General features: G+C 47.4%; 1 protein-coding gene and 1 long non-coding RNA gene across 3 annotated transcripts in view; one reads left to right on the plus strand and one right to left on the minus strand.

The window, feature by feature from the left end:
* The window catches only part of CYTH1 (cytohesin 1), a 72,945-nt gene extending 58,424 nt beyond the window's left edge, over window positions 1–14,521 (minus strand). The window contains exons 1-2 of one of the 2 annotated variants that reach the window (XM_043462311.1): window positions 14,374–14,503; window positions 2,939–3,064 (exon numbers count right to left, since the gene is read on the minus strand). In XM_043462311.1, the coding sequence (XP_043318246.1) occupies window positions 2,939–2,972 (34 nt within the window). In that variant the 5' untranslated portion in view covers window positions 2,973–3,064; window positions 14,374–14,503. Of the gene's footprint in view, window positions 1–2,938; window positions 3,065–14,373 lie in introns of both variants that reach the window. The other variant, XM_043462322.1, reaches the window with a different exon arrangement.
* A 300-nt stretch (window positions 14,522–14,821) lies between these two features.
* On the plus strand, window positions 14,822–17,185 carry LOC122442358. Its single transcript, XR_006269646.1, has 3 exons — window positions 14,822–14,912; window positions 16,427–16,535; window positions 16,997–17,185. It is a non-coding gene; the product is annotated as an uncharacterized LOC122442358 (long non-coding RNA).
* The last annotated feature ends 3,851 nt before the right edge of the window (window positions 17,186–21,036 follow it).

The following is a 21,036-nucleotide window of genomic DNA, read 5'->3' on the forward strand; positions in this document are numbered from 1 at the left end:
CACCCCATGGGCCTTGGTGTCGGGGAAGCAGCACTTCCAGCCTGGGTTCCGGTTTCTGCTGGGCTCCATGTGACAAACTGTCTGACCAAGTGAGGCCTGCTCCCTGCCTCCAGCCCCCACGGAGCCGAGGGGAGACAGCCAGTGGCCGGCACCTCCTTTGGAATCTTGCTTCTCCTGCCATCCCTGTGAGGATGGGGTCCTTCCCCAGTAGATGCCACCAAAAAACTCATCCATATATACGCTTTAAGGGCAGAGAAAAATATTTATCTTTCTTAAAAAAGCTACAAAACATTCCACAGAACAACTGGAACTAATTTTTAAACTTTTTGTTATCATTGTTGTAAATAAAATCCACACATATAATCCCCGAGCTTCAGTTGATCTAGTAATTTCAAATTTCTCCTTATCAAATTTTATACTTTACTTTTCTTCCAGCTGTTATATGTAAATTACTTTCACATGCATTGTCTTATTTGACCTTGCAACAACTCTGCAGGGTAGAAAAGATACCACTGTCTATATTTTCAGGGGACTTGGTGATGCCAAGTGACTTGCCCAAGATCAAAGGGCCCTTAGAGACAGTACCAGACCCAGAGGCCAGGCTCCATGCCCAGTGCTCTTTCTACCACGTCACCTGCTCAGCACTATATAACCCGACTGCTGAACTGTGATCAATGGAGTGGATGCCCTCCTCCTCCTCCTCTTTGCTAATCCACTTCCCTTCAAGGTGGGAACTTTTCTGGGCAGCTGCTCTGTCTTCTATTTCACTGATTTCTGCTCTTTTATATCTTCCTTCTGCTTGCTTTGATCTCATTTTCTCTTTTTTGCTAGTCTCTTAAGATTGAAGCTGAGGTTTAAACTTATTTTTTAAATCCTACATTTTCCAAGAAGGACTTAAGGTCAGTGGACATGTAGGAATATACATTAAAAAAAAAAAAAAAAGACTGAAAGGAAACTACACCAAAATGTTTGTGGTGATGGGTCCACAGGAGTTCATTACATTCTTCCATCCACTTGTGCGTGTGTTTTAAAGTCTTACACAACGTTAACTTTTCAAAGCTCATCCAAGTAAGAAGGACATCACAATTACAGCCAGCCTAGCACAGCCAGACTGTCTACCACCACCCTCGGAGAGGCTGAGAGCCGCTCAGAAGCTGCTCTGGCAGGTGACTGGGCCTCAGCCCTTCCGCAGACCTCACATGCCTGGCAATCCACGTCCCGAGAGAGAGAGAGGGGAAGACTCTTTTCAGGTCACTTCCTCTGCTGTGCAGATCAGGACTCCAGGATGGTGTCTGCCCAGCAGCTGCCCAGCAACTGAGCAACACACAAGGAAGGTGTCTTTCTAAAAGGAGTAAAAACTAAAACCACACAGACACTTGAGGAAGCTGAAGCAGGGAGGCAGATGAACTTGGTAGCTATAATAGAGGAGTAAAAATAAAACCCAAGCTTGGTTATTTTTTGCTTCTTTGATCCGCGAAGCCTTTTCTTACGAACCTCTGCTTGAAAGCTCAAAACCCTCTAAGGGGAATTCTGAATGGCCTAAAGCAAAACCACATCAATTAGATGGTTACAGTTGGGAAAAAACTGCATTTAACACTCAGTCAATCCTTCCTATAATCCTGGACACAAATCCCCCACCATCATTTCAAACAAACACAGGAAATAAAGGGAACCATCTCTAACCCAAGACAGGACCAAGCAACATGACCTCAAGGAGAGCAGCACAAGCTTCCCAAGAATTGGTCTTCTACATCTGGGCTCCTGAATTCAGGTGCTTTGAAAATATGTGTGTGCACGTGTGCACGTGTGCGTGTGTATGTGTGTCTGTACTCATTCACTCATCCCTGGATCCTACCCTGGACGATCCTGGTTCATTAGCCATGGCTAGAGCAGGGCCCCACAGTAAATTGCTTTTTAAAATGACCCATGCGATGCTGTAGATAAGCCAGGTATGGGAAGCACTATTCTAACCCCTATTTACTAGATTCCCAACTTCAGGTGGGCAGGTAAACAAGCAACTTTCTAAATTTCAGTCTGACTCCTGCAGTAACTCAGAAGCACACATCCTTCCTCACGTGGTCTCCTACGTGTGAGATCCCCTGACTTTCGCATCCAAAGGGTTCTAAGGTTCTTATTTTCTCCAAGCTGCAGATCTCCAAGAGCAGTTCAGTCTCACAAGGACTGCTTTCTTCACTTCTGCTGCACAGGCAGGAATCGGGGGATGATGTGCAACATATTTTTGTGTGGAAATCAACTGACCTTGAGGTAACACAGAGAACTAAAATCATGCAAACTTCCTAGAGCCTCGTAGAACCCTTTAAAAGTCAAAAGTGACTTTTAACTATAGGCTTTTCTCTGTCAATCATATTTTTACTAGAATGACAAGTTGCTGTGCTGTGCTGAGTCGCTCAGCCGTGTCTGACTCTTTGTGACCTCATGGACTGTAGTCCACCAGGCTTCTCTGTCCAAGGGGATTCTCCAGGCAAGAATACTGGAGTGGATTGCCATGCACTCCTCCAGGGGATCTTCCCAAACCAGAGATCAAACCCAGGTCTCCCGCATTGTGGGTGGATTCTTTACCATCTGAGCTACCAGAAACACTCAAAAATACTGAAGTGGGTAGCCTATCCCTTCTGCAGGAGAACTTCCTGACCCAGGAATCAAACTGGGGTCTCCTGCATCGCAGGTGGATTCCTTACCAGCTGAGCTACCCAGAAAGTCCATAAAGATATGTTACTTTTATAATTTTTTAAAGTAGAAATTTAAATTCCTCTTATTAAAAAAGTTGTACGTATACATATTTATATGTTTGAGAAAATGAAAAATAGACAACAAGGTCAAAAAAGGGAAAGAACAGTAGTATTTAGCCAAAAATTCAGTTCCATAGGAAATTAAACCAAATGAGCCTTTAACATGAATTTGTGAAAGAGTGTCACACCTCGCCTGCTTCCTCTACATGAGATGCCCATCATGTGACACGAAGAACAAAAGCAGGTCAAGATCTTCTACAACAAGGAACTCCTTTTTCCTAACAAGCTCCGTTGTTCAGGGATGTTTTCATTACCTGAAACCAAAAGAAAAAAAAAATTCTCTTTGCTACCAAATTAAGTATCAACACAAAAACATTCAAGAACAGGCAGCAACAACTGAAGACATTCTCTGTTCTAGCAGTCTGATGATAAACAGGGCTGCTGAGGAGCAGAAGCAGGACACACAGGTCAGAGTGTGCTGCTGCTCTGCACGTGTGCTACCTCTGAAAGAGAAATTCTCTTCCAGGATGAGAAATGCTTAAAGCAATTAGAAAAAGTCCACACAATACTGCAGTCCTTTCTATCCACATGGAACATCTCAAGAAGAAAGAGGTCCCGCCTCACAAGAAACAGCCAAGGAACAAAATCACTAGGGTGATCTGGTCTGCAGAACAGACCCCAGATCTGCGGATCTGGTAAATTCCATGGTGAAGGGGAATTAACATTGCAGATGGAATTAAGGTTGCTAATCAGGTGACCTAGAGATGGAGAGATTATCCTGGATTATCTGGGTAGGCACAATATGATCACAAGACTGCTTGAAAGTGGAAGTGGGGGCGGGGGGGGGGGGTGGGATGAGGAAGTGGGGCAGAGTCAGCATCAGAGGGATGAGATGTGAGAAAGCCTTGACCAGTCATTGCTGGTTTTGAGGATGTCATGAGAGGAATAAAAGAGAACAAAATGAATGAAAAAGATGTAACAGGGCCGTGAGCCAAGGGATGCAGATAGCTTCGACAGGGTGGAAAAGGCAAGGACATGGATTCTCCTCTGGAGCCTCCAGAAGAAACAAAGCTGACACCCTGATTTCAGCCCTGAGACCCATTCCAGACTGTGACCCCCAGGACAACAAAACAAATTAGCATGGTTTTAAGCCATTCAATTCATGATACTTTGTTACAATAGCCATAAAAAACTAATACAGTGAAGCCACTTCTTTTGTCTATCATGCGGACAGCCTGTCCAGAAAAGGTCCAAGTCAAAGCAGCATCCTACTAACATGTCCAGTTGTCTTCCTGATTTTTAAAATCACACACAAAAAAACAATTACCAATTTTTAATCCATGTCACATAAACCACTAAGCTACTAATGGCTCAGTGGGTAAAGAACCTGCCTGCAAAGCAGGAGACACAGGAGATGCGGGTTTGACCCCTGGGTCGGGAAGATCCCCTGGAGAAGGAAATGGCAAACCACTCCAGTATTCTTGCCTGGAAAATCCCATGGTCAGAGGAGCCTGGCAGGCTACAGTGCCAAAGGTCATAAAGAGTCGGACACGACTGAGTGGCTAAGCACTCTGTGCACACCAATCCTTGTCAAGAGGCATACATTTGTCAAATACCTAATACTTCCTAACTCACACCAGAAATCACCTTACTGTAGGTGATAGTAGCCCTCTTAAAGAATTTTCTTGCCACAGTCATCTTTCAAGAACAGAATAATCATATGCTTTGTTCAAAATATCCTTTTAAGGTTTGTATTGAAATCTCTGAATGCATAGAAATTGTACTCATAACCCTCCCAGCAAGCTGGCAGTGAGAAACTCCCTAACTGGTTATCACCATAACCAGCTGCAGCAAGAACCAAGCCCCCAAATAAACCACAAAACACAGAAGAATGAACCGAGACAGCGCACGTGTGAGGTAAGAGGGCTAAATTCTAATTTCAACAGCTTGCAAGTTGACAGGAACAATCCTGGCCCCCTACATTGGGAATGCAGAGTCTTAGCCACTGGACCACTAGGAAGTCCCCATGAAACACCGTCCTCGTGCAGGCACTTCCACAGCTGAGCTGAGAGCAGTCAAATGACCAAAGGCTGGCTTTAAAAACTTCTCACAAACGCCATCATAAATCAGCATGCTCGCTTAGGAATCTAGGCCCCAAAGTCTTTTTCAGTCCGCAGAGCTAACTAAGTCTTGCACCAGAACCCTCGGTGATCCCTCCAGGGGACGGTCTAACAGACAGCCCCTGACAGGAGGCACAATGATGAAGTCAGAGTGGTGAGATGGATGCTGGATGAATGCCAACACTGCCACTTCCGTGAAGAAACACTGTGCCTCCACAGCCGTCTCCCGCTTCACTGCTGAGCTTCCTCTCTCAGTAGCTCCTACTATTTCATCGTAAACGGTGAGAGGTGAAGAGCCACACCAGAGGGCCCTGGAAATGGCGGACAGGCCAGCTTCGGGGCAGGTCTGCAGGAGGCAGGACTCCTGCATTAACCTTCACCTGGTTACCTGGCCTTCCCACATAAACGCTGGTTGCCCAACAACAAGACGGGTCTGGCTCCAGGGAATCTTCAAAGGCCAGGAGCGCCACTCCTGTCGCCACACCAGCCCCCATTCACCAAAGGCCCCAGGAGAGGCCAGCACAACCCAGCAGACTAAGGAAGAGAGAGGCTTTACTGTACAATCCGACAAACCTCTCAAATCTCAACCCTAACAGGAGCAACAGGCTCTTTCAATATTAATCTGTTTAATAACCTGTAACATAGGTTTTAACCAAAAAAGTAAACGAAATGTATCAAGATGTGGGATCATGGAATTGGAACTCCTAATTCCAAGAGAATGTTTAGAAGAGGTATGTAAAAGTACAAGTATGTAAAAGTAAAGACAGAGGTGTGACATAATAGGAAATAAGAATAAGCAGGCTATTTGAGGCAATATGGATGGGCCCAGAGACTAACATACTAAGTGAGGTCAGTCAGACAAAGTCAAGTATCATAATTATCACTTATATGTGGAACCTAAAGAGTAATACAAGTAAACTTATTTATGAAACAGAAAGACTCACAGAAAACAAACATATGGTTACCAAAGGGGAAGGGGGCATAGGGATAAATCAGGAGTTTGGGATTAATATATACACACTATTGTATATAAAACAGATGACCAATAAGGACCTACCATATAGCACAGGGAACTATATTCAATATAATAATCTATAATGGAAAATAAGGTGAAAAAGAATATACATACAAATGTTTGTATAACTGAACTGAGGTGCTGGAGAAGACTCTTAAAGGTCCCTTGGACTGCAAGGAGATCAAGCCAGTCAATCTTAAAGGAAATCAACCCTGAATATTCATTGGAAGGACTGATGCGGAAGCTGAAACTCCAATACACTGTCCACCTGATGCAAAGAGCTGACTCACTGGAAATAAGACCTTGATGCTGGGAAAGACTGAGGGCAAGAGGAGAAGGGGGCGACATAGAATGAGGTGGTTGGGTGGCATCATCGACTCAATCCTCATGAGTTTGAGTAAACTCTGGGAGATAGGGAAGGACAGGGAAGCCTGGCGTGCTGCAGTCCACTGGGTTGCAAAGAGGTGGACATGTCTTGGCGACTGAACAGCAACAATAACTGAAATCACTTTGCTGTATACTGAAACTAACACATTGTAAATCAACTATACTTCAATTAAAAAAAAAAAAAAAAGAACAAGCAGGCCATGCAGCAGAAGTGGTGAGCACAGGGGCTCTGAAGTCTGAGAAATCTGCTTCCAATAGCAGTTGTACAGCTCTTCAGTCAGGTCACCTATTATAAATAAATCTCTCAACCTCTATCTCCTCACCTGTTACGTGGGCGCGGCCACTGTACCTCCCACCCAGGATTACTGTGAGGATTAAGGAAGAACATGAAAAATGTTCAGCAGTGAACTTAGCGCACAGCACACAGCTACCTGCTGGAGGCACAGTGGTAACACATGGTCTATGATGCTCCCACCTCATTTGATCCCAAGGTTAGGTGTTTTACTCAAAAGTGTCTCTCACCCAAAACACACTGAAGACTGGAACCCTCCAGGCTTTACAACATTTATTACGTCTCCATCAGAGCATCTGTCAGGTATTCATATATTCTGACTGAAATTTTTCAACTCATCAACTACCCTGCACTTTGAGTTTCTTGAAAACAGGGGCCACCTTTTAAAATTCTTCATAGCCTTGGCATCAAGCAAATGCGTAACACAGAAGATAATGAAAAATGAGATGGATAGATGGATGGATGCTTGGAAAACTATTCAGAAGGCAAGAAAGACAAAGGAATCAAACATTTTTTCAAGCCTCAGTAACTGAAGTGATAAGAAAATGGGGATAAAAATAGAAAAAAAAAACACACAAAGGAGTCTGGAGGGGAGAGTAAGACAGGAGACAGGCAGAAGGCTGCACTCTGATGCTGAATTCGAGATGATGATAGGATACCCAAAGGGAAACATCGAGCAGGCAGCCGGAAACGCAAGAACACAGCTAAAAATCAAAATGTCCTCAATTTCAATTACTAGGGCTGTTGGAAACAGTATTTCAGGGAAGCAGAGATCATAGTAGAAAGTAATTTAAGCTAAAAAGGTTGCAAAAACACATGCAGTCCTGCAGCTGCTATGTATAAAAGCCTCAATAGACAAAATGAAATATGAGTCCCATCCTACGTGGCGTTCACAGCACACAGTCTATGAATACCTTAATCCAAGGCTGATTCAGAGTAGTTTTCAAAAAAGAGTCTGCAGTCTTAAGTCTCCCCAAATTAAAAACAAAAGTCTCTCCATTCTGCACAGCCTTCTAGCTGCTGCCCCTTCTCTCTAATTTCCTATAAAGAGCCGTCTATACACATAATACAACTGCACAGTCTCCTTTCCAGGCCACTTTCTCTGCCCAGTCCTTCAACAGTGGCACGCCCAAGACAATGTCCCTGGACCTCGTCTCGGCACGTCACATGACCCCCTCCCTGCTTCCACTCCCACTAGTATATTGGTAATTCCCTGAGTGCTGGTTCTGAATCCAGCTGCCTAAAAGGACCACGGGATGGTCTGTACAGACCTCACGACTCCACTCAGCGTGTCCTCACCTGAGCTCCTGTGTTCAACTCTACACACTCAGTCTACACACTCTGTACCAGACTCATTCAGCTTCCTTACCTTCCTTCGATGCTCTGTCTCTCCCAAACTCTGGCAACCACATCCTATTGATTTCAGGTGTCTTGTAGTTGTTCGCCTCTTCCCCTCCACCCCTACTGTCTTAACTCAGGTCCCATCCTTTCCCCCACCTGGACGCCTGCAACAGCTCCCAGAAGGACTCTGGCTGCACCGCACCGCAGGGGATCTCTCAGAAATGCAAAATAATCACCTGGAAACAGCCCAGCCTGACCCCCTCTACGGATCCCTGTGGCACAGAGAGGAAAGTCCTGGGTTCTACGCAGGAGCCCATCCAGGCACACAGAGCCGCCGGCAGCTCCCCTCAGGGGCCAGATTCTCCAGCCACGCTGGTTCATTCTTGGCCTGAAATGGATGTTTTTGCCATATTTGCCTAGTTGGCACCAACTCATCTTTCAAAGTCCAGCCCAAATGCCAGCTCCTGCATGAACTGTCTTCTGCCCCATCCAGTCCGACCCCAGCTCCAAGCTGAACTGCTCTTCTCTCTGTGCCTACGTTTTCCTGCACACTTGCCACACCCACTCTGACACACCCCTTCACAGCCTCCTCCTACATCTGTCTCTTCCTGCTTGGCTCCAAGCATCTGTGATAGGGGCTATACGATGTGGTCGCTAGTGCCTGCTGACTGAGTAAGCCTTTACAAATAGCTCACAGAGTCCAAACCAGTTTCAGGACTACTGGAGGGGGAAGTTTTTCTAATAGCATTAAACCTATTCCATCATTTATACCCAACTTTAATAATTACAATGTAGACTGCAACAATGTCAGATTAAGGAATGTTTTTTTTGGGGGGGGGGGGTGGGTCTCACAGCTTGCGGAAGTTTAGTTTCCCAGCTAGGGATGGAACCTGGGCCCTGGGCAGTGAGAGCTTGGAACCATCAGGGAATTCCCATTGAATCCTTCCTTAAGACTTAGAAAAGAGGTGGAAGACACAGAAAGCACCCGGCTAAGGAAGGTGACATCCTGACCCTTGCTAAAGGAGCCAGGCCTCACAGGAAGCAGCTCTCAACCATCTCACCACCGCAGTAGCAAAGACACAGGCTCGCACCATCATGGATAATGAAGAGTAGCAAAAATCCCCTACAGCCTTCACCCTATAGTACGTGTTTGGTTTTTGTTTTTTTTTTTGGGTCCATGCAAAGAGAGAAGCAAAACAACATCACCAGCAGTTTCAGAGGATGTGGGATTCAATTCTTAAAACATTTCTAAATAATTTTCCACCTCCTCCAGGCCTCTTATTGCAACTGAAACTGAGCAACAATAATTAAGACAGTTGAGAGGCTGTGTGGTAATGGGGCAGATGGACAGGTTTGGGCAAAGTGCTTTTCTTTCAGAGTCCCCGGCCCACGACTTAGCCTTGGAGGGTGAGCAGGAAAAGGGCAGAGAGGAGAGTCCACTGGCAACACGGTTCAGGCTCCAGCGTTTCATCCTCTGCCTGACCACCTCTCTCACATACATCCCCACTCTCCTCCCCACCAAGTGACCTACATGTTTGCTCTCACCCTTGGAATGAGAAAGCGTCCTCCTCCTAGTTCACACTGGACAACTGCCTAATTCTGAAGGCATGAAATACACAAGAAAAAACTGTTCGGCAAAATGGCTTTTGACTAACACAGGACTCTCAGAAAGGGGCAAGTATGTGTCCGAAGATCCCACAGACTAAGCTATTTATCACTGTCATCCAAACCAATAAAAACTACAGAACTCACAATTTTCTCCCCTAAAGGAAACATTCTGTATTTGGGCAGAAGACAATATATGGGTTGAGAGATCCTCAATTTTTAAAAGAAAAACAAAGGAAAGGTAAATAAGCGACTGCTACAAATGGTCCAACCTAAACCCCAGTCAAATTCAAGTATATATTTTCCCCATGCTTAAAACATCATCTGTTTTAAAACATAAATCTGTTGATTTAATAAAGGCCTTAAAGAAGGAGTTAATCTCAGTTAAATCGATGAACATAAATCTCACATGAACAGCCATAATACAGGTCATAATACACAAACAGACAAAAGAAATTTTTTTAACCTAGCTAATAATCAACAGATATAATGAGAAACCATTCTGTAACCATTAAATTAGTTTTCTTTAAAAAAGCTTTCATATGCTAATCCTCACCAGTGGCACACTTTTAGTGATACTGGAACACATACCCCCATACATGGCTAAGAACAGGGTAGCTTAATACAGCCTTTTGAAAAAGCAAATTGACACCACCCATCAAGAATTTCCAAAATGTTTATATCCTCTGACATGTTAATGTCACCCCTGGAAATCTACCTTATAGACCACAAAATGTGTAATTATGGTAACTTTGTGTTCCAGATTTTCTAAGAAAGCCCTGACTTTATGTAATTGTATCCTTTTCAATAAACGCAAATCACTAAGAGTGGAACTACATTTGGGAACAATGAAAGTCATCAATATCATAGAAAAATGAAGAAAACTGGTTTGGCATAGGGTCAAGCACATTCATAAAAGTGTTCCAGTTTGTTTGGGATGGGGGGAAAGAAAAATTCAAGTTCAGCAAATGTTAACTTTTGCCACATAGAAACTGGCTCAATCTATTATTCCCTCAAGAGTCACTGAGCTGCTTCCACTGGGCCCCACGCTTGTTCTGAAGGCACAAAGACCAAACAGCAAATCTCTCCTAGACGCAATAGGCTCCCACGCACGATCCTGCAGCAGCACCCATGCATGCCATTGCCTACGCATACCACTGCCCACACCTCACTTTCATCATCTGAGGACGGCAGGTGCGCCTGGTTAAGATCAACATCTCCACTTTCTCAAGAGAGGCTTACTTCTTAAAGGCTTCTTCTCCCTCATGCAGCAGAAAAGGGATAAGCTGAAGCTAATAAAAGCCGAGAGGAGTAAGGTCTATATTTGAGAAGTAAAGGTCTTGAACAGCACCATGGGTTCAAGGATCTTAAGAACCTATGCTCAGAAATCCGATTATTTTGTCTGAGTCGTGATACAGAATCATTACCAACCAACATTTCCGATGTTACTACTGGATGGACCCTGCCCATCTCTACCTCGAGACCTTTCGTAAGAGAGAGGCAGGCAAACCTCTGGAGCAGCAATTCCCAGAGTCAGAGCTGTTCAAGAACTGGATTAAAGCAAAAAACTCTCCAAAAATGCACGTTCACAAATTCTCACATACAATCTCAGAGGGGCCTGAAAGCCCATTAAGAAGCAGACTGCATGTTAAAAATGTCTGCTTGAATTCAGAAGTCACAAAGAGGAATACAGTCACTGAGTCCTTTCGTGGGCAGGGAACCCTTTGAAGGCAAAAATACCTCTTCCTTTTGCAAGTGAGAACTGTGACATCCAGGAAGTACAGTCATCTAATAAGAACGTAAAATGACCCCCCAAAAATCCCAACTATTTCAGGGTTTAGAAAGAAGCTGAGGGGGAATAAAGACCAGCCAGCCACAAGCATTAGGAACATCTTTCTTAAAGTGTTAATTAAGCTTTTAGAAAACCACTAATTCCACATTTTTCCTAAAAAAAAAAAGCTTTAAAATGACTTTTGTTTAACCGCCCCCCGCCCCCCACTTCACACAGGTGTTCACAGAACGGTTTATCTCACCACATGTGTAGTTTGAGCCACGCTGTACGGATCTAGTGTGTTACAACTAGACCAAATAAACAACTCAGGATCACAGGGAGTGTACAAGACAAAGGGCTGTCGAACTCAGTGGTGTGGTCTCTGGGTCTGCACAGGACATCAAAGAGTATGCAGTCAGGAAAAGCCTTCTGGTGAGTTTTCGAAATTCTCTTTCGTTGAACAGAGAAACTCTAAGACACACACTCTTTCTTTAGCCTATTATAAATGAGTTATGTTTCAAAGGTTTTATCTAGCAAGGTGATAGCATGGAAATCATAAACCATGTCCCCAAAGATATAATGTTAAAAAACCATGGTAGTGACCTAGGCTGACTCATGAACCACCCATGGAGGTTCTGAGGGAACCCCCAGACCTGGCATTCTATGCACTGTTCGAGTTCATAGCACCCACTTTCTTCTGAAATGTGGAATCTGAATAGTCGTCTTATCTTTTGAGGTAAATTCTCTATAAAACCTAGGAGAGAAATGGAAAGTTCTGGAGACCGAGGCAAACCTTAAAAAGAACTAGGAACCTTTTTCTTGTTATGATCATCTTGAACCATTAGGTACTTTTTGTGTGGTAAACCCAACAAGTGGGGGAATCTCCTTTAAATCAACCTTTCTGCTTCCTCCAATATACAAAGAATATGATTTTTTTAAAAAAACTGTATAAATAGAAAGAAAAGAACTTCTTCCTCATGTTTATGTGTGGTCAGCAGAATAATGGCCCCCAGAGATGGCCCTGTCCCAATCCCAGAACCTGGAAACACATCGCCCCTACATGGCAAAAGGGGATTACCATTGTAAAACTAAGGCTGCTGATCCTTATCCTTATTCAGGTGGGTCCAATGGCATCACAGAGCCCTAACTAGAAGAGGCAGAAGTCAGAGAGAACTGAGAAGATGCTACCTGCTAGCTTTGAAGATGGAAGGCGGCCAGCAGCCAAGGAACGTGGGCAGTCTCTAGAAGCTGGAAGAGGCAAGGAAATGGACGTTCCTGTTAGGATCTCCAGAAAGGAACACAGCCCAGTAAACACCTTGATTTTAGCTTAGTGAGATCAAATTTGGACTTCTGACCTCCAGAACTGTAAGATAATAAGTTTATGTTGTTTGTGCCAATCTGTTACAGCCACCACAGGAAAGAAATACACCCTGCTTCCATTCACCCTTTCTGGACACGAATTCATGCCATGCCTGGTAGCAAAGCAATCATTGTGTTAAAAGCAACCAGACCAACAGCTTCCTTCCTTGAGCGGTGGGTAGAACACCAGGAGAGGGCACAAAGAAAGCCTGGATTAAACAGCAAGAGATGGTACAGCAGCATGCAAAGCTGGAGAAGGCTTCTCCTAGGTGGGCAGAAAGAGAGAGGCCTAAGGGGGGGTGAAAAGTCCTTCGGGATCAATCCGTGGGTGTGTGTTGTTGTTGTTTTTTTTTCAGTCACAGAGGAAAAGCACACACTGCTTTTACTTGGAAGGTAACCAGGGGACATCTGATGGATACCCATCCCACATGCTCTGGATTTCAGGCCACAAGTGTCGGCCTTTCCCCTGTCTGCCACTGTGGGTCATAAACCCACCTATTGCGGTCAGCGGTTCCTCAATGACTTACTCGTAAATAAACAGAAGAGTAACAAGGTGCTTCACCTTTCACATTTTAACATACTCCACAACAAAGCTTGCTCCCTCAGAGCTTAAGAAACAAACATCGCCTGTGTCACTTAGTCAAGAAAGCGGATTCGCTTCCACTAAGTCACACAAGCATTTCAAACTGCTGTCTGTACTCTGCTTACCAAACCACAAAACTTCACCACTTGTTCTATCTGCCATTCTTTCATCTCTCGGGAATAAAACGTTAAATAAATTAACTAAGGCATTCCACATAGCCTTCTGCCACCCTGACAATCTGAAGCCATTTGACGGACGAATACCCTGCAGATGGCCAACAGTTCCCAGGTGAGGTCAGCAGGAGGCTTTGGAAACGGGTAGTTCCGTCAAGTTTTCGCTGTCGGTGTGGCGTGAGGGCTGTGCCGCGTCTCTGGGCACAGATGAGAAGGCAAACTTGGGTTTCTCGGCGCCCCTCGGGCTCGACCCGCAAGCGTTGGGGGCCGGGCAGCCCCGTTTTCGCGGAGCGGCGGTCAGCCTCGGACCCTAGGGTGGCCGGCGGCCGGAGGTCCCGGCCCCGACGGCACCCTCAGGTGGCAGCCTGTCCACTCGGGGTTCGCTGCCTGTGTTTTCTCATTTTCGTTTCAGAACAAAGACATGGACCGGGGCACATAACTTGCCAGCACAGAAGGGGCTGGAAACTACGGAGAATGCCCGGGGGAACTTGAGCGTTCGCTGGGGGCTCCCCCGCGGGGCTGCGGGAGAGGCCGGGCCTGCGCGGGACAGCTACCCGAGACCCCCGCCGGAGACCCCGGCCCCGAGACCCTCCTGTCCTCGCGAACCCCGCCCTAAACCCTGGCCTCGAGACAGACGCTCACTCCGGAGGACTTCCGCCCCGGAGACTCAGGCCCCAAGACCCCGGTCCCACGACTCCGGCCCCAGAGACCCGAGTCCGGCGGCCCCCAGCGCCGGCCCCCGAGACCCCGGCACCCCGACGTCGGCCCCTCAACGCCCCTCAGCCCTTAACACTCCGGGCCCCAGGTGCCCGCTGCCCTGAGGAGGCCCCCGCCCCACCCGGCCGCCCTCGGCTCGCGTCCGGCACCACAGTCCCCGGGAAACGCGAGTCGCCTGAGGCGCGGCCAAGGCGCCGGGCCGGTGAAGGGAGGAAGTGAGGGAGGGGGCGTCCGCCGGCCGGGCCGAGGGCCGTACTGACCGTAGCTGTCGTCCTCGTCCATGGTGCCGGCGCCAGGCTCCGCGCCTGGGCTCACCGCTTGCCCCAGGTCCCGCAGCTCCCCGCCCCGCTTGCCCCGCGCGTCTCAGAGCCCCGCCCCCGGCCCGGAGCCCGCCGCCTGCCGCCCGCCCCTCGGCTCCCGCGGGGCGCCCCGCCCGGCGCCTGCGTGCGCGCGCGCGCGCGCACACACACACACACACACACACAGCTCAGCACGCGGCCGCGTCCCGGCCCTCGCCTGCGCACGCGCGCCCGCCCAGACCCCGCCCCCGGGCCCGGGGCCCCGCCCCGTCGCCCGCGCGCGCACCCCTGGGGCTGCGTCCTCTACCCTGCCCAGGCCTGCGTACGCGCGCCCGCCGAGGCCCCGCCCCTCCGGCTGGCCCCAAGCGCCGAGGCCCCGCCTCTGACCACGCCCCAACCCGAGGCCCCGCCTCGGCCGCCTCCGGGGGCCCAGCAGGTTTCGGATTTCCGAAGGGTGGCGCAGGCCTGGGAAACAGACCGGCGGCCGGCCGCCCACAAAGGTACCAAGGTCGTGTCCGGCCACTCAAGGGCAGGGTGGTCCTCGCTGACGTTAGTTTCGCAGGTCCGGCCAGTCCTTGGCCGAAGACCAGAATATTTTGAGTTCATTATTTCTGCAGTCTGAACCTTAGCACCCTGAATGTCAGGAGTTCACTGCCTTTATATACTTCCTTTTCTTTGTCCTCTGAATTTACCCCGATCAAATTTCAAAGAGAGGCACCTCAGCCTCACAGCGTGTCAGGATTTTGGTGACCTTGATTCTTGCGACTCTTAGATTCATACGTTTCTAGGCTGTGCCTTACATGTTTTATTTGCCTGCACTGGGCCAACGGACCAATATACCTACCTACCCACTGGTTAAACTGAGCTGCCCTTTGAGGAGCCTGGGCAGTAGCTCTGCACCTGGAGGCGGGGACATCACCAATTTTTAACTTAGAAAAATAAAGGAAAATGCTGCTTTTCTAGTCGTTCCTGGATGGACATGCTCTTTCTTGTTTTGGTGCTACACATAAAAATTATAAATGTGTCATTTGGAAGGATCACACAGGGATGGTCCAGGACCCTCCTGGGGGGCATGACCCTGGACCCCCTAGCACAATGTGCTGTACTGGGGGTGCTGCGGGAGAAGAGCTCAGCCCAAGGTCCTGGCAATGCCCCTGAAAGGTCCGGGAATATCTCCATCAAGGGGAGTTGTGACCGTCCTCAGCAGTCTGTTTCCTTACAGGCCGTTCCAAAACATGCCTCCCAAGAGACAATGAAGAAAAGTCCCTTTCCTCTCATCGAAAAGGAGTAAATGAATGAGGAAACTCTAGGTTTTCTTTCCACATCTGCTTCCTATTAGCCCTGTGATCTGGGCAAATACCTCATCCCCCTGGACCTGTCTCACACTGGTGAAATGGAGCGTCTGCCTATAAAATCCAGGCTCCCACCCAGTATTGATCTCTGATCTTTTGCTCTCTTCTACTTGACTTCAGCACAGCTGACAATGTTTTTGTTAGATGAGACAGATTCCAACATTATCAGTCTAAGGGATCCTAATCTTCATATTCCATCAGGGCGCAGCTCTGGCCACCCTTCTGGTGGCTAAGAAAATTGTGCATTCACAAACAAAAATATCCCTGTTACTCCCTGAGCTGTCTGACCCAGGCTTTGATGGTGAAGCTTGATGTCTCCCGTATATCCAAGAAGATGGGCTTTATTTCCTTAGGCAAGGGTTTCTTTCCAGTGGCTCCAGAAATCAGACACTTCCCTCATAGAGATTATCAACCATAAAAGGTTGATTCTGGTGGACCTAGGAGTTTAATCTTCACTGATTTTACATAACTCTTGCTCAATGACCAAAACTTGGGCAGAAAAGCAACTGAGGCCACAGGTTAATTCTCCCTGTGATCTGAACTCCCAAACTTTTGGATGGGAAGGGCATGAATGCTAATCACTTCGATTAGCCTGGTTTTTGACTGTAAACAAATTCCCTTAACTTACATTGTTTCATTACAACAGTGCTTTCCAATGGCAGGTCCTGACTCTGAATGGTTGAAAAACCAATCTCCACTGAAGGAAGAGAAGATAGAATAAAAGAATATCAGCGTCCACCTGGTACCATAAGGATAATGTTTGTTTTGGTTGTAAGTGAATGCACTGGGTAGGGATGTAAAATGTACTTGACAACATGTGCGTGCTCAGCCGTGTCCAGCTCTTTGTAGCTCCGTGGACTGTAGCCACCAGGCTCCTTTGTCCATGGAATTTTCGAGGCAAGATACTGGAGCAGGTTGCCATTTCCTATTCCAGGCAATTTCCCCTGACCCAGCAATGAAACCCAGGTCTCTTGCATCTCTCGCATTGATAGACAGATTCTTTACCACTAGTGTCACCTGGGAATCCCTACTTGACCGCTGGTGACTGTCAAAGACCCTCTGTTAGCTCACGTTCCTGGCTCAGGGGCTGGGGGTGTCGGGGGGTTGGGGGGGGTGTGTGGCATTGTTGAGCTGTTATCTCCATACTGCAGATTTGGGAACTGAGGCCCACAGAGGTCACAGTATAAAATGGGAGCCAGCAGGTCAGTTTCTCTTACTACTTGTGTCCTCAGCTCCAGGGGACCTCAGAGGGAGACCGCAGAGCGACAGCCTCAAAGGGAGGACAGAATGGAGATGCCGAGAGGGCCCAGCGTCTGGAATCCGTCTACTGCTTCCCCTGACCCACCCCCTGCCCACATCAAGAACTTTGAAAATGGGCTGGGGCTCCCTGCAGGCCTGTCACTGTGGTCTGTTCTCCTTAGTGGGTTGATTCACCTGACAACTTTTTTTTAAGTTGACGCCTCCCTTCCGAAGTCTTTGCCTTACATAATAGTCTCAAAAGTTAGAATAATGAGGAACTTCATTGGCAGTCCAGTGGTTAGGACTGCAGACTTCCACTGCAGGGGGCGAGGGTTCGATCCCTGGTTACGGAACTAAAATCCCATATGCTGTGCTGCATGGCCCAAAAAAAATTAGGATGAAGGAAGGCTTTTGAGCAGAGGTAACCCAAAATATATCTATTTTTTACCCCATGCTTAAACTGTGATGTTTTGAACTTTTTTAGAAACAATGTTCAAAAAGGGACAGGTTACTAGATACCGGTACTTTCATGCAAGGGAGCACCCACAGTTTTTTAAAAGACTGAAGCTGATTTCTGCGTTTATCAAAGTGAGCCAGTTTCCAAGCTGTGTGAAGTGGGAAAAGCTAGGACAGAACATGGGTGTATAATGTATTTCTATTCCTAGCAAAAATGCATCTACGTGTGATGTACATTTATGCTGTACACTCAGCCATTCCACATATATTCAGGACTGGGGGACAGTGCTGTGACAGGCACTGTTCAAAATACTGAGGACACAGCGACAAAGGGAACAGCTGTAAAGCCATGCCCTCTCAGGATCCCAAACTAGTGGGCAAGCACAGACCTTGGCTAACAGGATGCACAGGGGACTGGGGGCCACCCTGCCTTTGGGAGGAAAGTCAGTTGCCAGGGAAACAGGAGTGGGAGACTCTTCATTACGTACCCTTCCATACTCTTAGGGGTTGAATTGTGAGCCCAAAAAGGTATATTAAAGCCCTAACCTCCAGCGCCTGTGAACTGTGATCTTATTTGGAAATGAGATCTTTGCAAATATAACCAGGTTAAGGTGAGATCATAGGGTGGCCCAGATCCAATGACTGGTATCCCTCTAAGAAAGGGAGATTAGGACACAGACACACACAGAAAAGGCCATGTGAAGATGGAGAGGCCATTTCAGAGGCCAATGCTTGGCTCACCAGAAGCTGGAAGAGGCAAAGAAGGGATAGTCAGAGAAAGTGTGGTCCTGCCAACACTGATTTCAGACTTCCAGCCTCCGGACTGTGGGAGAATAAATTTCTGTTGTTTTAAGCCCTCCAGTCTGTGGGACTTCGTTGAGGTGGCCCTGGGAAACACACAGTTTTTAAATGATATACCATATGCATGTATTACCTGTTTTTATTTATTTTTTATATTTTTAATTTATTTTTTATTGAAGCAGAATTGATTTACAATGTTGTATTAGTTTTGGGTATTATACAGCAAACTGATTCCATTTTATATACATATATATTATTTTTCATATTTTTTACCATCATGGGTTATTATAGGATATTGAATATAGTTCCCTGTGCTACACAGTAGGGTCTTGTTTATCTATTTTATATATAGTAGTTAGTATCTATTAATTCCAAACTCTTAATTTATTCCTGACCCACCCCTTTCCCCTTTCTTAACCGTACATTTGTTCTGTATGTCTGAGTCTGTTTCTGTTTTGTAAATGAGTTCATTTTTGTCATATTTTAAATTCCACATATAAGTGATATCATATTCTATTATCACCTATTTTAAATAAAACTTTTAGAGTGGACTTAGATATAAGATACCATGGCAAGGGATTTTACTGTGACCTTTCTGTTCTTCCTCATGCCCATATTTTTTTATCTGGTTCCTTTTTCTAAAACAAATGATTCTATTTGTTCTCTCTCTCTCTCTTCTCCCATCAAGGTGAATAAGGCAGAGCTGCCTTGATGGCTCAGTGGTAAAGACTCCACCTTGCAATGCAGGAGACATGGGTTCGATCCCTGATCCGGGAAGATCCTCCATGCCGAAGGGCAACTAAGCCCATGTGCTGCAACTATTGAGCTCCAGAGCTGGGGAACTGCAACTACTGAAGCCTGCGTGCCCTAGAGAAGCCTGTGCACCACAGCAAGAGAAGCCACTGCATTGAGAAGCCTGCGTACCACAACTAGAGAGTAGCCCTTACTTGCTGCAACTAGAGAAAAGCCCACGCAGCAACAAAAACCCAGTACAGCCAAAAGTTTAAAAAGTAAATAAATAAATAAAGGATGAGGCAGCAGGGGCCCAAGTGGGCGGTACAAGCTGGAGGTTCTCATGAAAAAAGGGAGGACAGTGTTGCCTCCCTCCATGAACACTGACACCCCTTCCACGTGCCAAAAGAACCACTCCCGCCACCACCACCCACCACCATGGGGTCAAGGAACACGGTCTGCTGAGGCCAACAGACCACAGACCCAACAGAGCCACATCCTAAGCCCTCCCCTCCGTACAGAAGCATAGTCGGCTGCCTAATGAGCCACAGCTTGGAGCTCTGCCAAGGCCAGGGCCGGAGTTTGAGAGACAGCTACCTCGAATAACACCTGCTTCATAGGCGAGGAATGCGCTCAGCTGGGCCTGCCAGCCGTCACCCACCAACCAGTCTGTGAACCCTTCCTTCTCCCTGAGACCAAGGTGGGAGGCCTGACTGAGGCTGGCCAGAGGCCCTGCTAGAAGCCAGCCTTGGACCTCTCCCCACCCAGGTTTAGACAGGGGTGTCCTTCGTAATACAAGGCAGGGCATGGGCGCCCCGGCCTAGGGAGAACCCTTGCCAGCTTCGCCAGCCTCTCCCAACCCCCCTAGCCTGCACTCGAGAGGGAGGTGGGGCTGGGGAAGGAAGTGTGGTTACAGAGAAGAGGAACTCAACCGCTTACACGGGCTGAGGCTGGGGCATTGTCTTGCTTTGAAAACCCCCAGATTTTATTTTGCTAAAGCTTGCAATTTCTTCTGTGTGTGAATGGCACTTGGAAATCTGTTTGTAATGGATCTTGATTGTATCCAGCTGTCACCAACTGTTCCCCTGCCGCCCGAAAGACAGCTGGCCACGTGCCACATAGTCCAGGCTCTCACTTCAAATAGAGGAGCTAATGCTCTGGTTCCCGCCAGACCTGCCAAAATGTTTTCACTTGTGGAAAAAAAACAGGTGGGGGATGGGGGGGCAGGGGCTCAGAGATGGCAGCGTCAGGAGGACTGGGCAAGGCCTCTGGGCCAAGGACATCGACGGAGGCAGGCTGGCTTCATTCTGAGCCGTGAATAGAGGCTTCCCTAGTAGCTCAGTTGGTAAAGAATCTGCCTGCAATACAGGAGACCCTGTTTCGATTCCTGGGTGGAGGAGATCCGCCGGAGAAGGGATAGGCTACCCACTCCAGTATTCTTGGGCTTCCCTGGTGGCTCAGCTAGTAAAGAATCCCCCTGCAATGCAGGAGGCCTGGGTTCAACCCCTGGGTTGGGAAGATCCCCTGGAGAAGGGAAAGGCTACCCACTCCAGTATTCTGGCCTGGAGAATTCCATGGACTGTACAGTCTATGGGATTGCAGAGTTGGACACGACTAACTTTTACTTTCAACCAGGGCACGGTCACCAACCACGCTCCTGTCTGATTCATCCCTTCCACCAAGACTTCTTGGGGGGTGGGGGGTGGCTGGAATTTGAGACCTGATAGAGTCAATGCCCACCAGTCTCTACCAAGGGAAAGCGTCTCACCAAGGCCGTGCAAAGCAAAAAACAGAGTAATACACCTAAGAAGGGAGAATGAAGTACATGAAACACGGATCATTTGTAATACCATAAGAGCAAAGAACCACATAAAGGTGCATTTTAGCAGAGTCCCCTGAGCGGCTCTGAGCGACTGGACTGAACCGAGGAGGGCAGGCAGAGCTGTGAGCTGTCTGGGCCATGAATGTGCCAGTAGGATATCCACAAGCACCCTCTGGATATATTGATTAGACAATGGAGTATACTGATTGGAGTGGATTGATC

Source organism: Cervus canadensis, chromosome 1 (genome assembly GCF_019320065.1).
Source record: "Cervus canadensis isolate Bull #8, Minnesota chromosome 1, ASM1932006v1, whole genome shotgun sequence".
Classification (NCBI taxonomy): Eukaryota; Metazoa; Chordata; class Mammalia; order Artiodactyla; family Cervidae; genus Cervus; species Cervus canadensis.